The sequence below is a fragment of the Acanthaster planci genome, linkage group LG07 (genome assembly GCF_054643075.1).
Source record: "Acanthaster planci isolate LZ-2023a linkage group LG07, COTS_SCS, whole genome shotgun sequence".
Lineage (NCBI taxonomy): Eukaryota > Metazoa > Echinodermata > Asteroidea > Valvatida > Acanthasteridae > Acanthaster > Acanthaster planci.
The window spans coordinates 1,397,538-1,415,885 of NC_141783.1; the positions used below are offsets into that span (position 1 = coordinate 1,397,538).

The 18,348-nt window shown below is 41.5% G+C and overlaps 4 protein-coding genes across 4 annotated transcripts in view; all 4 read right to left on the reverse strand.

The window, feature by feature from the left end:
• LOC147798509 (uncharacterized) overlaps positions 1-18,348 on the reverse strand; it is a 30,066-nt gene that overhangs the window by 10,269 nt on the left and 1,449 nt on the right. The window lies entirely within an intron of this gene.
• Positions 2,837-8,376, reverse strand: LOC147798511 (uncharacterized). Its single transcript, XM_087139531.1, has 3 exons — positions 6,388-8,376; positions 5,677-5,838; positions 2,837-4,865 (listed from the first exon to the last, which is right to left on the reverse strand). The coding sequence occupies exons 1-3, from the start codon at positions 6,779-6,781 to the stop codon at positions 4,546-4,548; spliced, it is 876 nt and encodes a 291-aa protein (XP_086995657.1). The 5' UTR covers positions 6,782-8,376; the 3' UTR covers positions 2,837-4,545.
• Positions 9,164-11,737, reverse strand: LOC147798512 (uncharacterized). Its single transcript, XM_087139037.1, has 3 exons — positions 11,082-11,737; positions 10,360-10,521; positions 9,164-9,580 (listed from the first exon to the last, which is right to left on the reverse strand). Exons 1-3 carry the CDS (start codon positions 11,503-11,505, stop codon positions 9,264-9,266), a joined length of 903 nt encoding a protein of 300 aa, XP_086995163.1. The 5' UTR covers positions 11,506-11,737; the 3' UTR covers positions 9,164-9,263.
• LOC147798513 (uncharacterized) lies at positions 12,034-17,535 on the reverse strand. Its single transcript, XM_087139051.1, has 3 exons — positions 16,821-17,535; positions 15,749-15,910; positions 12,034-14,590 (listed from the first exon to the last, which is right to left on the reverse strand). The coding sequence occupies exons 1-3, from the start codon at positions 17,044-17,046 to the stop codon at positions 14,283-14,285; spliced, it is 696 nt and encodes a 231-aa protein (XP_086995177.1). The 5' UTR covers positions 17,047-17,535; the 3' UTR covers positions 12,034-14,282.

The following is an 18,348-nucleotide window of genomic DNA, read 5'->3' on the forward strand; positions in this document are numbered from 1 at the left end:
AGGCTTCTGCTGTTGTTTTTTGTCACGTAAGCGCCAGGTTTCTTTCAAATGAAAACACAAAATTGAAAAACCATCCTGGCTACCTCTCATCTCAGTTTGTAATACAGACCGTTTAAAGGCAAATTTACTTAATTCGTTTGATTTAGGCACAGAACTGGTGAAACACCCACTCTCCAGGTGCGTATCTCCAGGCTGATATACCGACGTGTACCGGAGTTGATATGTCGCCGTGGTATGCTGTGGCGTTCCACTCCATGAAAGCCTGATCGTGTCCTCCTTTTCCCACGGCCACTTTGCCGTCCTTGAATGCGATCCAGAAGGGGCGGCTTTCTTCGGCACTGACGAGAAGTTCCTCGTGGTCGTAAACAGATCGTCCCCCGAGCAGCTGCTCGCAAGTTGGTGAATAATTGGGCGAAAAGCAGGCTCTTACGGCTGACTTGTTCCTGTGGAAGCCACCAATGGCTGTGGAATTGTAATCAAATATATTTCGTGACTGAGGATTATGTGAAAGGGCGGCACAATAAAACTTGGGTAAATTTGAACTCTCATAATTAAAAAGTAGATGTCGATTTGACGAGGCTTGGCCACAAACAGCAATGCGAATATTAAGACTGCCACCAACAACATTACTCGAAAACGAAACTTCAAAAAATCGATATGTTTTATGTTATCCTGCAATATCATCGCTTTCATAGCTTTGGATAACTTTGATATACCTCTGTCTTGGGCCAGAAAGGTCGCTGACTGGTTAATAAAAAAGCATATTACTCTCATACTAGCGCATGTCACACACGTGATATCATCTCCATCCACAGCCCAAACCATAATCCAGGGACCGTTTGCACTCGTACCTATCGGTACGAGTATTACTCTTACATGAACATTTAATGATATTAAAGCACCCCGCTAAGAGCTTTTCATAAACCACACTTAGCTTTTCCCTCTTCAATTTAATTTGTTTTATAAACAAAGACCGATTTTTGGTTGTCAAATAGCGTTCTACACCAACTCTTTGCTTGAAAAATTCTGTTTACGATTCTACCAAGACATTAAGATCTTGCTTTCGAGCAAGACACGGGCGACCGACACAAAACAACCCATTGACCCTGTGTGCGTCCTAGAAACTTTGTTGCGTTTGTTGGTTTTTATTTCATGACGAAAATGATTTCCTCCATTGTTTCAAAAAGTTGGTTAATTATTTAATTAAAGGGACAGCGTGGATAAATTTGGGTAAAATAATTGTGCAAGTAATTCAAGTGATTGTCACCGATACTCACTTATCCACGCAAACGAAGATTCCTCTGTCATCTCTTTCGCCAAGACTAAAATGGCATCGCGCTCGGTCTTCACGTGGAAATCCAGACGAAAAGGCTCGTACAGGGGCTGCAGGATGAACGTGATTCCAGGAGGGTCTGAAGGCTCCAAGGCAAATGAACAAGCTGGAAGGAAATACCCAGACAAGGTCATAATTTGCACGATTCACTCGTGTTCTGAATTTGGCGGTTGAACTAGAAAACACAATATGCTGATTAGACCAAGGATATGTACGGTGCCCAATACGAGACATTTGGAATGTCATGCTTTGACTTGTTGATGCTTGGATATAATAACACAATTTGTGCCTCATGTATTATATTATTAAGGTGCTAATCAACCCTAGGGCACGGCTGCATGGTTTCCCAAGGGCACGTCATACCAATTTGGTGCTGGGGCAGAAGCAGAGCAATCTATTGTATTTTAGGGTGAAGCAACTGTATAACTTGAAAAGCAGAATTCGTCTTTGTATCAAGGCTCAAGTGCTGCAGCAAAGGAAATATGTAGGATTATTACAAAAAATCTACAGCGCATGCATACACGTCCATTCACTGTGTATTGGCGGTACGCCAGGTGGTTTTATAGACGCAAAGTATCAACGTGAAGTATGCACGCGCTGCCGATAGAAAATGCAAAAGTGCAGGGTTTTATTAATAAGAATAACTCACATGTGGTAGAGCCGAGAACGCCTCGTTTTCCACGGCACTGTGCTTGGAAAGCCGTGAAAGCCCTCTGGCGGAGCGAGCCAAGATCGTCACCGGCTGACGCCTTGGTTATAGCACTACACATCTCTCCATGCACGGCTAGCAAGCAGAAGGAGCAAACCAGCCCAAGAGCCAAAGTCAGGATCAAAACGTAGCGCAGATCATTCATGTCTATCCAACTCGTCTTCATTTCTTGCTTATTGGATTTACACTGTGAGACGACACACCTCCGTACTATGTCGCGTTTCGGTGCACGTGCGTGCTTGCTAGAGTCAATTTTTAGTTGCCATAGCAACCACAACGGCTGGTTGTTGCGTTTAATGAGTTCAAACAAACTGTCAATATGCATACATTGCATAGAACATTATCCACTTCGCTGTAAATTATAGACTTTTTGACGGGCGCCGACAAACAACATTTGAACAATGAAAATGCCTGGCTACTGTCGGCTGAAATTGAACGAGTGGCTTCCATCGGCTGATATTAATCAAATGGAACAGCAGCATAAAAATATTCACTGCGCTGGAATGCTAATAACTGGACAGAAAATATCGATCGACAGAGTATTCACAGCAATTCGTTAAGTTCCTCTTCGTGCTACAAAATGTGTAGGCCTACTCATCCTCTCTTGGGGCACGTTATGATAGACCAATGTTGAATACAATATCATTATGTTATGCACGGCGTCAAACAGCGCAAAGTTCCATCAGCGAATATCACTCCACGGGGTTTTGCTGTTAGTCTTATGATTCGTACTTTTGTACTGGAAACTGAACAGTGCCAAACAAATGCATGAAATGCACTGTTACAAATTCTTATGTAAATTTACGTAGGATCTTATGTCAATTCTAATTAAAAAATAATGTTATGCCCCACAGAGATTCATTTTGGACATGAACAGATTATTATTTGTGTATTTACAGAGACTTTTTCCCTATTAAAACGGTTAATGTTTTATTATGTAATTAGGAAAAGAAAACAATTTAGATGAGTTTGAGGGTGACTGCTATAAAGTTGAGGGAGGTTACTTACGCTCTTTACTGCGTGACGACCATAACATGAAGGATTTCTATATATTTAATGTGTCAAGACTTACTCTCTCACAATACAACTACAATAGTTCCCGACGACAAATTATGACAATTGAAGACTTGGCATTATGTCAACAAAACACAGAGAGAATTTTAAAAACAAAACGAACAGACAAAAGGTAAAACAATTCTTAGTTTTTTCACAAATTTTCGGGGGCAAACACTGAGTATCCAGTGTTGTAATATACGTCAGGCAGGGCGAAAATCCAAAATTCATCAACATCTTCCCGATGCAAATCCGTCCTTAGAAAAAGTTTCTAATTATTATCTGTCTGTAATTTTTCAAAATGATTTTAAAAAACAGAGTTTCAAGTCGTTGAAAAATAAATATAGACATATACAGAGAGATAGAAAATAAACAATAGGTTCAGCTCACTATTCTCTAACATCTGTTCGAACTGGTGTACCATAGAAACAAATGGTCTTGCTTGTATATTCTCATAGCAGGCATTTAATCTGGCCATAAACATCAAAGTTAAATGCACTGCAAAATAGAATTAAGAAATTTTGCTCTTCACGGAGATCGGACTCTACAAGTTTTGTGACGATGGTTGCTGTTGACCAAGGAATCTCTCGATCGACAAGAATCTACTAACTTTCGCTATTTCCGTTCTCCGTTCACCAAGCGGACGACTGAAGACGCGCATGCCAGCTTATGAGAGTAACCGACACAGGAGTCGACTGTAACGTTAAGTACGGTGGACCTGATTGGTCAAAATCGAATCAAGATACAGATGCCCGATAGTTGTTATCACGGAGTCCGCAGAATGTGTGGACTGCGTAAATACAATGCCAAAAAAGGTATTTGCAAGGTGATGCGAACTTGATGTCTCTTCCACTGTAATACGTAGGTGTATAACGCGACGGACAAACTGGTGTTCGGTAAATAATACAACGCAGACCCTGAAACCTAAACGAGAAAATGCCTTTGCGTTTGTCACGATTTTTTTCCTGATTATGCGTTAAAAATTACGGTAGCGATTTGTGCATTCATCGTCAATGCTGGAACTAGAAACCATGAGCTAAATATGTTAAACTCAGAAGTCAATTTCTCCTTTTTTATAATTATAAGCACTTCAAGAATCTGACGTTTGGGTTTCAGACTTTAAAATGCGTTTCTTGCGTGTTGATTTATGATGTTGTTGCTGACGTTGTAGCTGGCGTTGTAGCTGTTGTTACTGACGTTGTAGCTGATAATGTTGCTGACGTTGTAGCTGATAATGTTGCTGACGTTGTAGCTGTTATTGTTGCTGACGTTGTAGCTGTTGTTGTTGCTGACGTTGTAGGTGATGTTGCTGCTTCTGCTGGTTTTTTTGTCACGTAAGCGCCAGGTTTCTTTCAAATGAAAACACGAAATTGAAAAACCATCCTGGCTACCTCTCATCTCAGTTTATAATACAGACCGTTTAAAGGCAAATTTACTTGCTTCGTTTGAATTAGGCACAGAATTGGTGAAACACCCACTCTCCAGGTACGTTTCTCCAGGCTGATATACCGACGTGTACCGGAGTTGATATGTCGCCGTGGTATGCTATGGCGTTCCACTCCATGAAAGCCTGATCGTGTCCTCCTTTACCCACGGTCACTATGCCGTCCTTGTAAGCGACCCAGAAGGGGCGGCTTTCTTTGGCACTGACGAGAGGTTCTTTGTGTTCGTAAACAGATCGTCCCCCGAGCAGCTGCTCGCAAGTTGATGAATAATCGGGCGAAAAGCAGGCTCTTACGGCTGACTGGTGCATGTCGAAGCCACCAATGGCTGTGGAATTGTAATCAAATATATTTCGTGACTGAGGATTACGTGAAAGGGCGGCACAATGAAACGGGTAAATTTGAACTCTCATAATTAAAAAGTAGATGTCGATTTGACGAGGCTTGGCCACAAACAGCAATGCGAATATTAAGACTGCCACCAACAACACTACTCGAAAACAAAGCTTCAAAAAATCGATATGTTTTATGTTATCCTGCAATATCATCGCTTTCATAGCTTTGGATAACTTTGATATACCTCTGTCTTAGGCCAGAAAGGTCGCTGACTGGTTAATAAAAAAAAGCATATTACCTTCATCCTAGCGCATGTCACACACGTGATATCATAGTCTCCATCCACAGCCCAAACCATAATCCTGGGACCGTTTGTACTCGTACCTATCGGTACGAGTACTAAACTCACGTGAACATTTAATGATATTAAAGCGCCCCGCTAAGAGCTTTTCATAAACCGCACTCAGCTTTTCCCTCTTCAATTTAATTTGTTTTATAAACAAAGACCGATTTTTGGCTGTCAAATAGCGTTCTACACCAACTCTTTGCTTGAAAAATTCTGTTTACGATTCTACCAGGACATCTTGTTTTCGAGCAAGACACGGGCGACCGACACAAAACGACCCATCGAGCCTGTGTGCGTCCTAGAAACTTTGTTGCGTTTCTTGGTTTTATTTCATGACGAAAATGATTTCCTCCATTGTATCAAAAAGCTGGGTAATTACTTAATTAAAGGGACAGCGTGGATAAATTTGGGTAAAATAATTGTGCGAGTAATACACGTGATTGTCACCGATACTCACTTATCCACGCAAACGAAGATTCCTCTGTCTTCTCTTCTGCCAAGACTAAAATGGCGTCGCGCCTGGTCTTCACGTGGAAATCCAGACGGAAAGGCTCGTACAGGGGCTGCAGGATGAACGTGATTCCAGGTGGGTTTGAAGGCTCCAGGGCAAATGAACAAGCTGGAAGGAAATATTCAGACAAGGTCGTAATTTGCACGATTCACTCGTCTTCTGAATTTGGCGGTTGAATTAGAAAACACAATACGCTGATTAGACCAAGGATATGTACGGTGCCCAATACGAGACACTTGGAATGTCATGCTTTGACTTGTTGATGCTTGGATATAATACCACAATTTGTGCCTCATGTATTATATTATTAAGGTGCTGATCAACCCTAGGGCACGGCTGCATGGTTTCCCAAGGGCACGTCATACCAATTTGGTGCTGGGGCAGAAGCAGAGCAATCTATTGCATTTTAGGGTGAAGCAACTAGGCCCTATATAACTTGAAAAGCAGAATTCGCCTTTGTATCAAGGCTCAAGTGCTGCAGGAAGGAAATATGTAGGATTATTACAAAAAATCTACAGCGCATGCATACACGTCCATTCAATGCAGTGGTGGTGCGCCAGGTGGATTTTTATGGACGCAAAATATGAACGTGAAGTATGCACGCGCAGCCTATAGAAAATGCAAAAGTGCAGGGTTTTATTAATAAGAATAACTCACATGTGGTAGAGCCGAGATCGCCTGGTTTTCCACGGCACTGTGCTTGGAAAGCCGTGAAAGCCCTCTGGCGGAGCGAGCCAAGATGGTCACCGGCTGATGCCTTGGTTGTAGCACTACACATCTCTCCATGCACGGCTAGCAAGGAGAAGGAGCAAACCAGCCCAAGAGCCAAAGTTAGGATCAAAACGTAGCGCAGATCATTCATGTCTATCCAAATCTTCTTCATTTCTTGATTACTGGATTTAAACTGTGCTACGACACACCTCCGTACAATGTCGCATTTCGGTACATGTGCGTGCTTGCTAAAGTCAATTTTTAGTTGCCATAGCAGCCACAACGGCTGGTTGTTGCGTTTAATGAGTTTAAACAAACTGTCAATATGCATACATTGCATAGAACATTAACCACTTCGCTGTAAATTATAGACTTTTTGACGGGCGCCGACAAACAACATTTGAACAATGAAAATGCCTGGCTACTGTCGGCTGAAATTGAACGGGTGGCTTCCATTGGCTGATATTAATCAAATGGAACAGCAGCATAAAAATATTCACTGCGCTGGAATGCTAATAACTGGACAGAAAATATCGATCGACAGAGTATTCACAGCAATTCGTTAAGTTCCTCTTCGTGCTACAAAATGTGTAGGCCTACTCATCCTCTCTTGGGGCACGTTATGATAGGCCAATGTTGAATACAATATCATTATGTTATGCACGGCGTCAAACAGCGCAAAGTTCCATCAGCGACTATCACTCCACGGGGTTTTGCCTGTTAGTCTTATGATTTGTACAGTTTTGTACTGGAAACTGAACAGTGCCAAACAAATGCATGAAATGCACTGTTACAAATTCTTATGTAAATTTACGTAGGATCTTATGTCAATTCTAATTAAAAAATAATGTTATGCCCCACAGAGATTCATTTTGGACATGAACAGATTATTATTTGTGTATTTACAGAGACTTTTTCCCCTATTAAAACGGTTAATGTTTTATTATGTAATTAGGAAAAGAAAACAATTTAGACGAGTTTGAGGGTGACTGCTATAAAGTTGAGGGAGGTTACTTACGCTCCTTACGGCTTGACGACCATAACATGAATGATTTCTATAATTTAATGTGTCAAGACTTACTCTCTCACAGTACAACTACAATAGTTCCTGACGACAAATTATGACAATTGAAGACTTGGCATTATGTCAACAAAACACAGAAAGAGTTTTAAAAACAAAACGAACAGACAAAAGGTAAAACAATTGTTAGGTTTTTTCACAAGCCTTCGGGGGCAAACACTGAGTATACCGTGTTGTAATACACGTCAGGCAGGGCGAAAGTCCAAAATTCATCAACATCTTCCCGACGCGAATCCATCCTTGGAAATAGTTTCTAATTATTATCTGTCTGTAATTTTTCAAAATAATTTTAAAAGACAGAGTTTCAAGTCGTTGAAAAATAAATATAGACATATACAGAGAGCTACAAAATGAACAATAGGCTCAGCTCACTATTCTCTAACAACTGTTAGAACTGGTGTACTATAGAAACAAATGGTTTTGTTTGTAACTTCTCATAGCAGGCATTTAATCTGGCCATAAACATCAAAGTTAAATGCATTGCAAAATAGAATTAAGAAATTTTGCTCTTCACGGAGATCGGATTCTACAAGTTTTGTGACGATGGTTACTATTGACCAAGGAATCTTTTGATCGACAAGAATCTACTAACGTTCGCTATTTCCGTTCTACGTTCACCACGCGGACGACTGAAGACGCGCATGCAAGCTTATGAGAGTAACCGACACAGGAGTCGACTGTAACGTTAAGTACGGTGGACCTGATTGGTCAAAATCAAATCAAGATGCAGATGCCCGATGGTAGTAATCACGGAGTCTGCAGAATGTATGGACTGCGTGAATACAATACCAAAAAAGGTATTTGCAAGGTAATGCAAACTTGATGTCTCTTCCACTGTAATACGTAGGAGCATAACGCTGCGGACAAACTGGTGCTCTGTTAATAATACAATGCAGACTCTGAAACCTAAACGAGAAAATGCCTTTGTGTTTGTCACAATTTTTTTTACCTGATTATGCGTTGAAAATGACGATCGCGATTTGTGCATTCATCGTCAATGCTGGAACTCGAAACCATGAGCCAAATATGTTAAACTCAGAAGTCAATTTCTCCTTTTTTATAATTATAAGCACTTAAAGAATGTGACGTTTGGGTTCCAGACTTTAAAATGCGCTTCTTGTGTGTTAATTCATGATGTTGTTGCTGACGTTGTAGCTGACGTTGTAGCTGATGTTGTTGCTGATGTTGTAGCTGTTGTTGTTGCTGACGTTGTAGCTGTTGTTGCTGTCGTTGAAGCTGTTGTTGCTGACGTTGTAGCTGTTGTTGTTGCTGACGTTGTAGCTGTTGTTGTTGCAGGCGTTGTAGCTGTTATTTTTGTTGCGGACGTTGTACGGTAGCTGTTGTTGCTGACATTGTAGATGTTGTTGCTGACGTTGTAGCAGTTGTGGTGACGTTGTACCTGTTGTTTTTGCTGACGTTGTAGCTGTTGTTGTTGCGGACGTTGTAGCTGTTATTGTTGTTGCGGACGTTGTACGGTAGCTTTTGTTGCTGACATTGTAGATGTTGTTGCTGACGTCGTAGCTGTTGTTGCTGACGTTGTACCTGTTGTTTTTGCTAACGTTGTAGCTGTTGTTCTTGCTGACGTTGTAAGTGTTGTTGCGGCTTCTGCTGTTGTTTTTTGTCACGTAAGCGCCAGGTTTCTTTCAAATGAAAACACGAAATTGAAAAACCATCCTGGCTACCTGTCATCTCAGTTTGTAATACAGACCGTTTAAAGGCAAATTTACTTGCTTCGTTTGATTTAGGCACAGAATTGGTGAAACACCCACTCTCCAGGTGCATATTCCCAGGCTGATATACCGACGTGTACCGGAGTTGATATCTCGCCGTGGTATGCTGTGGCGTTCCACTCCAAGAAAGCCTGGTCGTGTCCTCCTTTACCCACGGTCACTATGCCGTCCTTGTAAGCGACCCAGAAGGGGCGGCTTTCTTCGGCAGTGACGAGAAGTTCCTCGTGGTCGTATACCGATCGTCCTCCGAGTAACTCATGGCAAGTAGGTGAATCCAGCAAAAAGCAGGCTCTTACGGCTGACTGGTGCATGTCGAAGCCACCAATGGCTGTGGAATTGTAATCAAATGTATTCTGTGACTGAGGATTACGTGAAAGGGCGGCACAATAAAACGGGTAAATTTGAACTCTCATAATTGAAAAGTAGATGTCGATTTGACGAGGCTTGGCCACAAATAGCAATGCGCATATTAAGACTGCCACCAACAACACTACTCGAAAATGAAACTTCAAAAAATCGATATGTTTTATGTTATCCTGCAATATCATCGCTTTCATAGCTTTGGATAACTTTGAAATACCTCTGTCTTAGGCCAGAAAGGTCGCTGACTGGTTAATAAAAAAGCATATTACCCTCATCCTAGCGATGTCACACACGTGATATCATAGTCTCCATCCACAGCCCAAACCATAATCCAGGGACTTACGTGAACATTTAATGATATTAAAGCGCCCCGCTAAGAGCTTTTCATAAACCACACTTAGCTTTTCCCTCTTCAATTTAATTTGTTTTATAATCAAAGACCGATTTTTGGCTGTCAAATAGCGTTCTACACCAACTCTTTGCTTGAAAAATTCTGTTTACGATTCTACCAAGACATTAAGATCTTGCTTTCGAGCAAAACACGGGTAACCGACACAAAACGACCCATCGAGTCTGTGCGCGTCCTGGAAACTTTGCTGCGTTTGTTGGTTTTATTTCTTGACTAAATAATTTCCTCCATATTGTTTCAAAAAGCTGGGTAATTATTTAATTAAAGGAACAGCGTGGATAAATTTGGGTAAAATAATTGTGCGAGTAATTCAAGTGATTGTCACCGATACTCACTTATCCACGCAAACGAAGATTCCTCTGTCATCTCTTTCGCCAAGACTAAAATGGCATCGCGCCTGGTCTTCACGTGGAAATCCAGACGAAAAGACTCGTACAGGGGCTGCAGGATGAACGTGATTCCGGGTGGGTTTGAAGGCTCCAGGGCGAATGAACAAGCTGGGAGGAAATACCCAGACAAGGTCATAATTTGCACGATTCACTCGTGTTCTGAATTTGGCGGTTGAATTAGAAAACACAATACGCTGATTAGACCAAGGATATGTACGGTGCCCAATACGAGACATTTGGAATGTCATGCTCTGACTTGTTGATGCCTGGATATAGGCCTAATGCCACAATTTGTGCAACATGTATTTTATTATTAAGGTGCTAATCAACCCCAGGGCGGGGGTGTATGATTTCCAAAAGGCACGCCATACCAATTCCATGCTGTGAAAGAAACGAAGCAATCTATTGTATTAATAGGGTGAAATATATGAACTTGAAAAGCAGAAATCACAGTCATCTTTGTATCAAGGCTCAAGTGCCGGAGAAAAGGAAAAAATGTAAGCTGGTTGAAAAATAATCTACAGCGCAAGCATACACGTCCATTCACTGTGCAGTGATGGCGAGCCATTTTTGTTGGTTTTTATGGACGCAAAATATGAATGTAAAGTACCCAGCACTACCAATAGAAAATGCAAACATGTAGGGTTTTATTAATAAGAATGACTTACATGCAGTACAGCCGAGATAGCCTGCTTTTTCACGGCACTGTGCTTGGAAAGCCGCTAAAGCTCTCTCGCGGAGCGAGCCAAGATCGTCACCTGCTGAAGCCTTGGTCATAGCACTACATATCTCTCCATGCACGGCTAGCAAGCAGAAGGAGCAAGCCAGCCCAAGAGCTAAAGCCAGGATCAAAACGTAGCGCAGATCATCCATGTCTATCCAACTCGTCTTCATTTCTTGCTTACTGGACTGAAACTGTGAGACGACACACCTCCGTACCATGCATGTTTCATTTCCGTTCACGTGAGTGCTCGCTGGAGTCAATCGTTTTAGTTGCCATAGTAGCAACACCGGCCGGTTGCTGCGTTGAATGAACTCTGCTCGAAGGGCCACTATATTACATTCAATTCCATGCCAACTATCCGTACGCATAGTACGCAGACCATTTCTCTTTAAATCAGACTTCTTCACCGGCGTCGATAATGGTACAATAAAAATGCCTGTCAACCGTCGGCTGAAATTGGATGTGAGGCTCCCATCGGCTGATATTAAATCAAATGGAACACAGCACGAGAATCACCACTGCGCTAAAATGCTGGAAAGAAAGATCAACTGGCAGATTAAGTTCCTCTCCGTTTTACGGAATGTACAGGCCTATTTGTCCTCCCTTGGATATAGATATCGAGGTAAAAAAAAAAGTGATGTTGAGGCGTCAAACAGCGACTATCACCCTCGCCGCGACTGTTCGATTTTGCCTTGTGGCCTTTTATTTCATAACGCTTCGTACAGGAAATCGACTACTGCTTGACAAGTCATGTACTCCTTTACCTCGAGCCTCTACACTGTTAGAAATTCAGTGCTAATTCTCATCCCAAAAATAGGGCCACGTGAATTTAGAACAGATTTTTATTTTAGTATCTCCAAAAGACGTTGTTTTCCGACTAAAACGGTTATGCTCCTGGAAAATAAACCTACTTTCAACAACGTTGAGGGAGGCTGCTTATAAAGTCGAGGGAGGCTACTTACGTATTTCATCGCGTGATGAAATTAACATGTTTGATTTCTATTTAATGATTTCCTCTCTCACCTGATAGTCGCATGTCACTGTGACAGTTGCTACTAAAGAGTATGACCAACAAGGAAATGTGATTGATTAGCAAGACTAGAATGACCGATTGAATACAACACAGGACTGTTTGGTCGGATGACGACTTTAAACAGTCCTGAGTGGTGTGACAAGAGTAAAGCTCGCCTACAAGGATTTCTTTAACCAAATTTATCCATAACATGGCGATCATCACCAACTGTGATGTCATCCCAAGACGCAAACCTGAATGTTACATTGATTTGTGGACTACGAAGGCCCTGGAGTGCCATCATATATATTTTTGTTGAAAAGGTGAAGTATATTTTTTCCAAGTTTGTTTTTATGAGATACATTTTGCCAAACCGTGCAGGATATTTAAATTATACAGCACCAGGGGTTAGATTGCCAAGGCAAAGTGGGAACCAACATGGCCCAGCGAGATCGTGCCCATGGGAACGAGGCTGTTACAGAACCGTCTTCCATGCTTCACTGCAACAGCACCCTCAGTTGCCCAGGAAACCGTGGATAATTTAAAATGTAAAATAGTCTCGAAAATTGACAAAGAGAATAAACTTGCGGGAAAATTATGCCTGAAACCAATTCTTGTAGCTACCGTTTGAAACCTCAACTCAGGATTTTCAAGTTCGGTGTCTTTGGTTACGACATTTACCTGTAAATCAGTGGCTGTCACAGAAGCATATTTATTCTAGACCATGTTCTATCTTTTTCTACTAATTCATGTTTACCCAATACATGAAATGAATAGTAAAACATTGTAAAACATTTCTTGAATGATTTCTTATTGTATAACTTCTAGCTCTGAAACAACTTTGAAGTTTTACCAACAGGCTTACGCAGTTGGCATTATGGTTACAAAACAGTATGTGGACAAGCACTTGGGAACACGTGAACAATAAATAATGATGTCTAACTCCAGAACTGCAATTTATTAAATATGAAAACAGTAAGTGTAGTGTGGTGGCTAGACGGCACCGTAAATAATAATACAATGGATGTGATGATCAAAGGCTAACAGGCCTAGGACCACATGGCTAACACAGCTAGCTGACCAATGCAGTATAGCACGTTATACAGTCCTAATCAGAACACTTACCACGTTAGCCCCGTAAATCTTACAATTTCTCCGACCGAAGATCGTGTGAAATATTTATACAATGATAAGTATTCACTAGGGGTTCCTTGCATTGACACTCCCCTACACTCAGGAGCATTGCCAAGGAAACGCTCCCTGCAAATTAATAGAAGTAAACTGTGCAGAGAGAACGTTTCTACATTCGACTCTTTGACTCTTTTCTCGTTGAATTGACTCAAGCTGGTGTTCATCCAGGACTGGAGGTGGCATTTCAAGAATCGGACTTTTGAATTCAAAATTTGGAAAATGTTCTGTTTTGTGTTGATTCGTGTTATTTTTAACTGGTGTCATTGATAATGCCAGAAGCTCATGTTGTAGTTTTTGTTGTTTGTTAATATGAGTTATCACACGAGAGTGATAACGAATTTATCTTCAAGCAAACTTGACGCACACTTCTGAAGGTAAAGGGGCCTATGCGCGCTTTACATAAAAAAGAAGACAAAAGATATCATACGGCGCACAACCAAAACAATAACACCGATGTACCACAATTCTGCAATTTTATCAAGGGAGCATGGAAATTATTTGTGTTTCAACTTATTTTTAATAACAACAATTGCAACAAGGTTAACACTGAGAAAGGAAACTGTTAGAATTGTTAGTGCATTTAAACACATGACGATCAGCACGAGCAAACTCGACACTTTTGACTTTATAGTCATTAAGATATGTGCGTTTGCTTTTAGTGTAAAACTAGCACAATGTGTCGAGTTAGAACAGGTCATTACTCAGGGTTTGATATGAACCGTGCATTACGGTTATATATCACACTGTTTGTTGCCATGGATCGACCAATAAGAACTGAGAATTCAAGTTTGCCTGAAGATAATTGATTTTGTCAATTAAGTGCCAGGTTTCTTTCAAAAGATCAAATTGCACACTGTAGTGGCTACCTCTACTCTCAGACCTTTCAAAAATAAATTTATTTTTTTACTCTTCAACACTTGCTTCGGTTTATTAGGCACAGAATTAGTAAAACACCCACTCTCCAGGTACGTTTCTCCAGGCAGATATACCGACGTGTACCGGAGTTGATATGTCGCCGTGGTATGCTATGGCGTTCCACTCCAAGAAAGCCTGGTCGTGTCCTCCTTTACCCACGGTCACTATGCCGTCCTTGTAAGCGACCCAGAAGGGGCGGCTTTCTTCGGCACTGACGAGAAGTTCCTCGTGGTCGTAAACTGATCGTCCCCCGAGCAGCTGCTCGCAAATAGTTGAATAATCGGGCGAAAAGCAGGCTCTTACGGCTGACTTGTGCATATTGAAGCCACCGACGGCTGCGGAATTGTAATCAGAGATATTTGGTGACTACATGAAACGGCGGCACAATAAGGATAAATTTGAATAATAAAGTAGATGTCGATTCGACGAGGCTTGGACACGAACAGCAATGCGCATATTAAGACTGCCACCAACAACACCACTCGAAAACGAAACTTCGAAAAAATCGATACGTTTTATGTTATCCTGCAATAACATCGCTTTCATAGCTTTTGATAGCTTTGATATACCTCTGTCTCTCCTATCTGCAAGTAGGCCAGAATGGTAACTAACTGGTCAATAAAAAAGCATATCACCCTCATCCTAGCGCATGTCACACACGTGATTTCATAGTCTCCGCAGCCCAAACCACAACCCAGGACCGTTTGCATTCGTTTCCATTGGTACCTGTTCTACTCTCGTGTGAACAGTTAATAACAACAAGTTGAAGAGGGAACAGCGAACTAGTTTATATACGATACGATCAGGAGCGCTTTAATTGTTTCAGAAACAAAGGCCAGTGTTTCAAATAGTGATTCTGCACCAACTCATTTCTTTAAAAAATCTCTCTTACAATAATTTTTTAGGACATTAAGATCTGGTTTTCGAGCAAGACACATGTGACCGACACAAAACGACGCATCGAGTCCGTGCGCGTCCTGGAAACTATCTGTGCATAGAGGAATGGAGAGAAGTGCGTCGACAAAAGCGAAGACACTTCAGGTGTTGAAATATTGAAATATATTATGGCAAAACAGTTATTGACTGCTGTGATATGGGATAGGTATATGACTTTATGAGCCCGGGCGAAGTCAAAGCTGCTATGCGTCCCTCAGATGATATTTTATCAAATTTACTTATTTGCTAAGAATGACATAACACAATTAAATTGTATATTTAGACTTGAATGAAGTCTTCGGTTCTCAGAGAAAAGTATAAGGAAAACATGAAAATGTCATAACAATGTGGGCCCCGAGTAAGCTCAAGACATGGCACTATTTTCCAAGCAACGGAGGCACCCGTGATTATCTCTGTGTTCTTTGGGTTTCATGTCATATCGAAAATTTCAGCCCGTTTCAAGAAGCTGGGCAATTTCTAAATTAAGGAACTGCGTGTGGATAAAATTTGGTCAAATAATCATGCCCGTACTTCAAGTGATTGTCACCGATACTCACTTATCCACGCAAACGAAGACTCTTCTGTCTTTTCTTCCGCCAAGACTAACATGGCATCGCGCTCGGTCTTCACGTGGAAACTCAGACGAAAAGGCTCATACAGGGGCTGTAGGATGAACGTGATTCCAGGAGGGTCTGAAGGCTCCAGGGCGAATGAACAAGCTGAAAGGAAATATTCAGACAAGGTCATAATTTGCACGATTCACTCGTCTTCTGAATTTGGCAGTTGAATTAGAAAACACAATGTGCTGATTAGACCAAGGATATGTACGGTGCCCAATACGAGACATTTGGAATGTCATGTTTTGACTCGTTAATGCCTGGATACAACATAATGACTTGTGCATATAGTTAGTGTTGATCAACCCCAGGGCTAGGGTGCATAATTTCTGTAAGATCACGTGACACGATTTTAATGCTGTGGCAGAAACGAAGCAATCCACTGTTGTGTTTTCAAGGTGAAATACGTGTCAAGTGACCGACTAATTGAAACGAACTCGCTTCCTACTGCAGCTCCCCTTGTGCCATCAGACTACGACAATCACACTCGTTCTCAGACGTGACGTAATATTCTTAATATATCCCTCATTGTCAACTTATGCCATTCAGTTTTAGTGTTCTTTCGGTTCTTAGTTTTGTTTGCGATCACATCTAAAATTTAGTATAACACTGGGTGATGTAAGTAGGATAATTGTGTGGGAATAAAAAGGCTCGTTTTTATCTGGATGACAAAGTCTGGAAAACCTATCTGCCCTCCACAGCAACGGAAAGACGCCCGGCGCATGAGCCATGACCATACATTCGGACTATATGATGTAGAACAGAAAGTCTAGATCGGTGGCGCGTTCATATGCGTAGTCTTGGCCGGAGGCTCATGTGCTGGAGGAGAGCAAAATTGTAGGACTGAAAAAAACTCTACGGCGTGTGCATACACGCCCATTCACTATGCAAAGATAGGTCTCTATTTTGTGGTTTTTTATGGACGCAAAGTATGAATGTAAAGTATAGGACCGCATGAAGTAACTACGCACTGCCGATAAACAAAGAAACGGGGTTTATTAATAAGACTTACATGCAGTACAGCCGAGATCGCCTGGTTTTCCACGGCACTCTGCTTGGAAAGCCGTAAAAGCCCTCCGGCGGAGCGAGCCAAGATCGTCACCTGCTGAAGCCTTGGCCATAGCACTACACATCTCTCCTTGCACGGCTAGCAAGCAGAAGGAGCAAACCAGCCCAGGAGCCAAAGTCAGAATCAAAACGTAGCGCAGATCATTCATGTCTATCCAACTCGTCTTCATTTCTTGCTATTAAACTATGAGACGGCACACCTAGTACCTCCGTAAAATGTTGCATTTCCGTTCGCGTGCGTGCTCGCTGAAGTCATTCGTTTTAGTTGCCATGGTAGCAACAACGGCCGGTTGATGCGTTGAATGAATTCTGCTCGAAAGGCCACAATTACATTCAATTCCATGCCAACTATCCGTACGCATAGTACACACACCATTTTTTCATTAAATCAAACACTTCTTCACGGGCGTCGATAATGGAACAATGAAAATGCCTGCGCACCGTCGGCTGAAAAAAAAGTTCAAATAGGCCTAACTGGAAAGAAATAACAACTGGCAGAGTATTTAAAGAATTTCCTTAAGTTCCTTTTCGTGTTACAAAATGTGTAGGCCTATTTGTCCTCTCTTAGGACAAGTTGTGATAGACTTTGAATCACTGAATGCAATATCTTAAGATATTGAGGTAAAAAAAAGCGATGTTGAGGCGTCAAACAGCGACTATCACCCTCGCCGCGACTGTTCGATTTTGCCTTGTGGCCTTATATTTCATAATGCTTCGTACAGGAAATCGACTACTTCTTGATAAGCCATGCACTCGCTTACCTCGGGCCTCTACACTGTGACAAATTCAATGCCAATTCTCATCCCAAAATAATGCAAAGTGAATGTAGAACAGATCTTTATTTGAGGATCTCCAAACGACGTTGTTTTCCGACTAAAACGGTTTTGTTCCTGGAAAATAAACCTACTTTCAACAAGGTTGAGGGAGGCTGCTTATATAGTCGAGGGAGGCTACTTGCCTATTTCATCGCGTGATGAAATTAACATGTTTGATTTCAATTTAATGATTTCCTCTCTCAGCTGATAGTCGCATGTCACTGTGACAGTTGCTACTTAAGAGTATGACCAACAAGGAAATGTGATTGATTAGCAAGACTAGAATGACCGATTGAATACAACACAGGACTGTTTGGTCGGATGACGACTTTAAACAATCCTGAGTGATGTGGCAAAACAAGAGTAAAGCTTGCCTACAAGGATTTCTTTAATCAAATTTATCCATAACATGGCGATCATTACCAACTGTGATGTCATCCCAAGAAGAAAACCTGAATGTTACATTGATTTGTGGATTATGAAAGCCCTGGAGTGCCATCAAGTATATTTTTTGTTGAAAAAGCGAAGTATATTTTTTCCAAGTTTGTTTTTATGAGATACATTTTTCCAAACCGAGCAGGATATTTAAATTATACAGTACCAGGGGTTAGATCGCCAAGGCAAAGTGGGAACCAACATGGCCCAGCGAGATCGTGC

What these genes read in the sequence shown, in the direction of transcription:
- LOC147798511 (XM_087139531.1), bottom strand. Translation starts at nt 6,781, where the DNA reads ATGCAATGTATGCATATTGACAGTTTGTTTAAACTCATTAAACGCAAC. An exon ending in CGATCTCGGCTCTACCACAT is followed by an intron (nt 5,839 to 6,387) that starts GTGAGTTATTCT and finishes ATTTCCTTCCAG; the next exon opens with CTTGTTCATTTGCCCTGGAG. An exon ending in ATCTTCGTTTGCGTGGATAA is followed by an intron (nt 4,866 to 5,676) that starts GTGAGTATCGGT and finishes ACAATTCCACAG; the next exon opens with CCATTGGTGGCTTCGACATG.
- LOC147798513 (XM_087139051.1), bottom strand. Translation starts at nt 17,046, where the DNA reads ATGAAGACGAGTTGGATAGACATGAATGATCTGCGCTACGTTTTGATT. An exon ending in CGATCTCGGCTGTACTGCAT is followed by an intron (nt 15,911 to 16,820) that starts GTAAGTCTTATT and finishes ATTTCCTTTCAG; the next exon opens with CTTGTTCATTCGCCCTGGAG. An exon ending in GTCTTCGTTTGCGTGGATAA is followed by an intron (nt 14,591 to 15,748) that starts GTGAGTATCGGT and finishes ACAATTCCGCAG; the next exon opens with CCGTCGGTGGCTTCAATATG.
- LOC147798512 (XM_087139037.1), bottom strand. Translation starts at nt 11,505, where the DNA reads ATGCGTACGGATAGTTGGCATGGAATTGAATGTAATATAGTGGCCCTT. An exon ending in CTATCTCGGCTGTACTGCAT is followed by an intron (nt 10,522 to 11,081) that starts GTAAGTCATTCT and finishes ATTTCCTCCCAG; the next exon opens with CTTGTTCATTCGCCCTGGAG. An exon ending in ATCTTCGTTTGCGTGGATAA is followed by an intron (nt 9,581 to 10,359) that starts GTGAGTATCGGT and finishes ACAATTCCACAG; the next exon opens with CCATTGGTGGCTTCGACATG.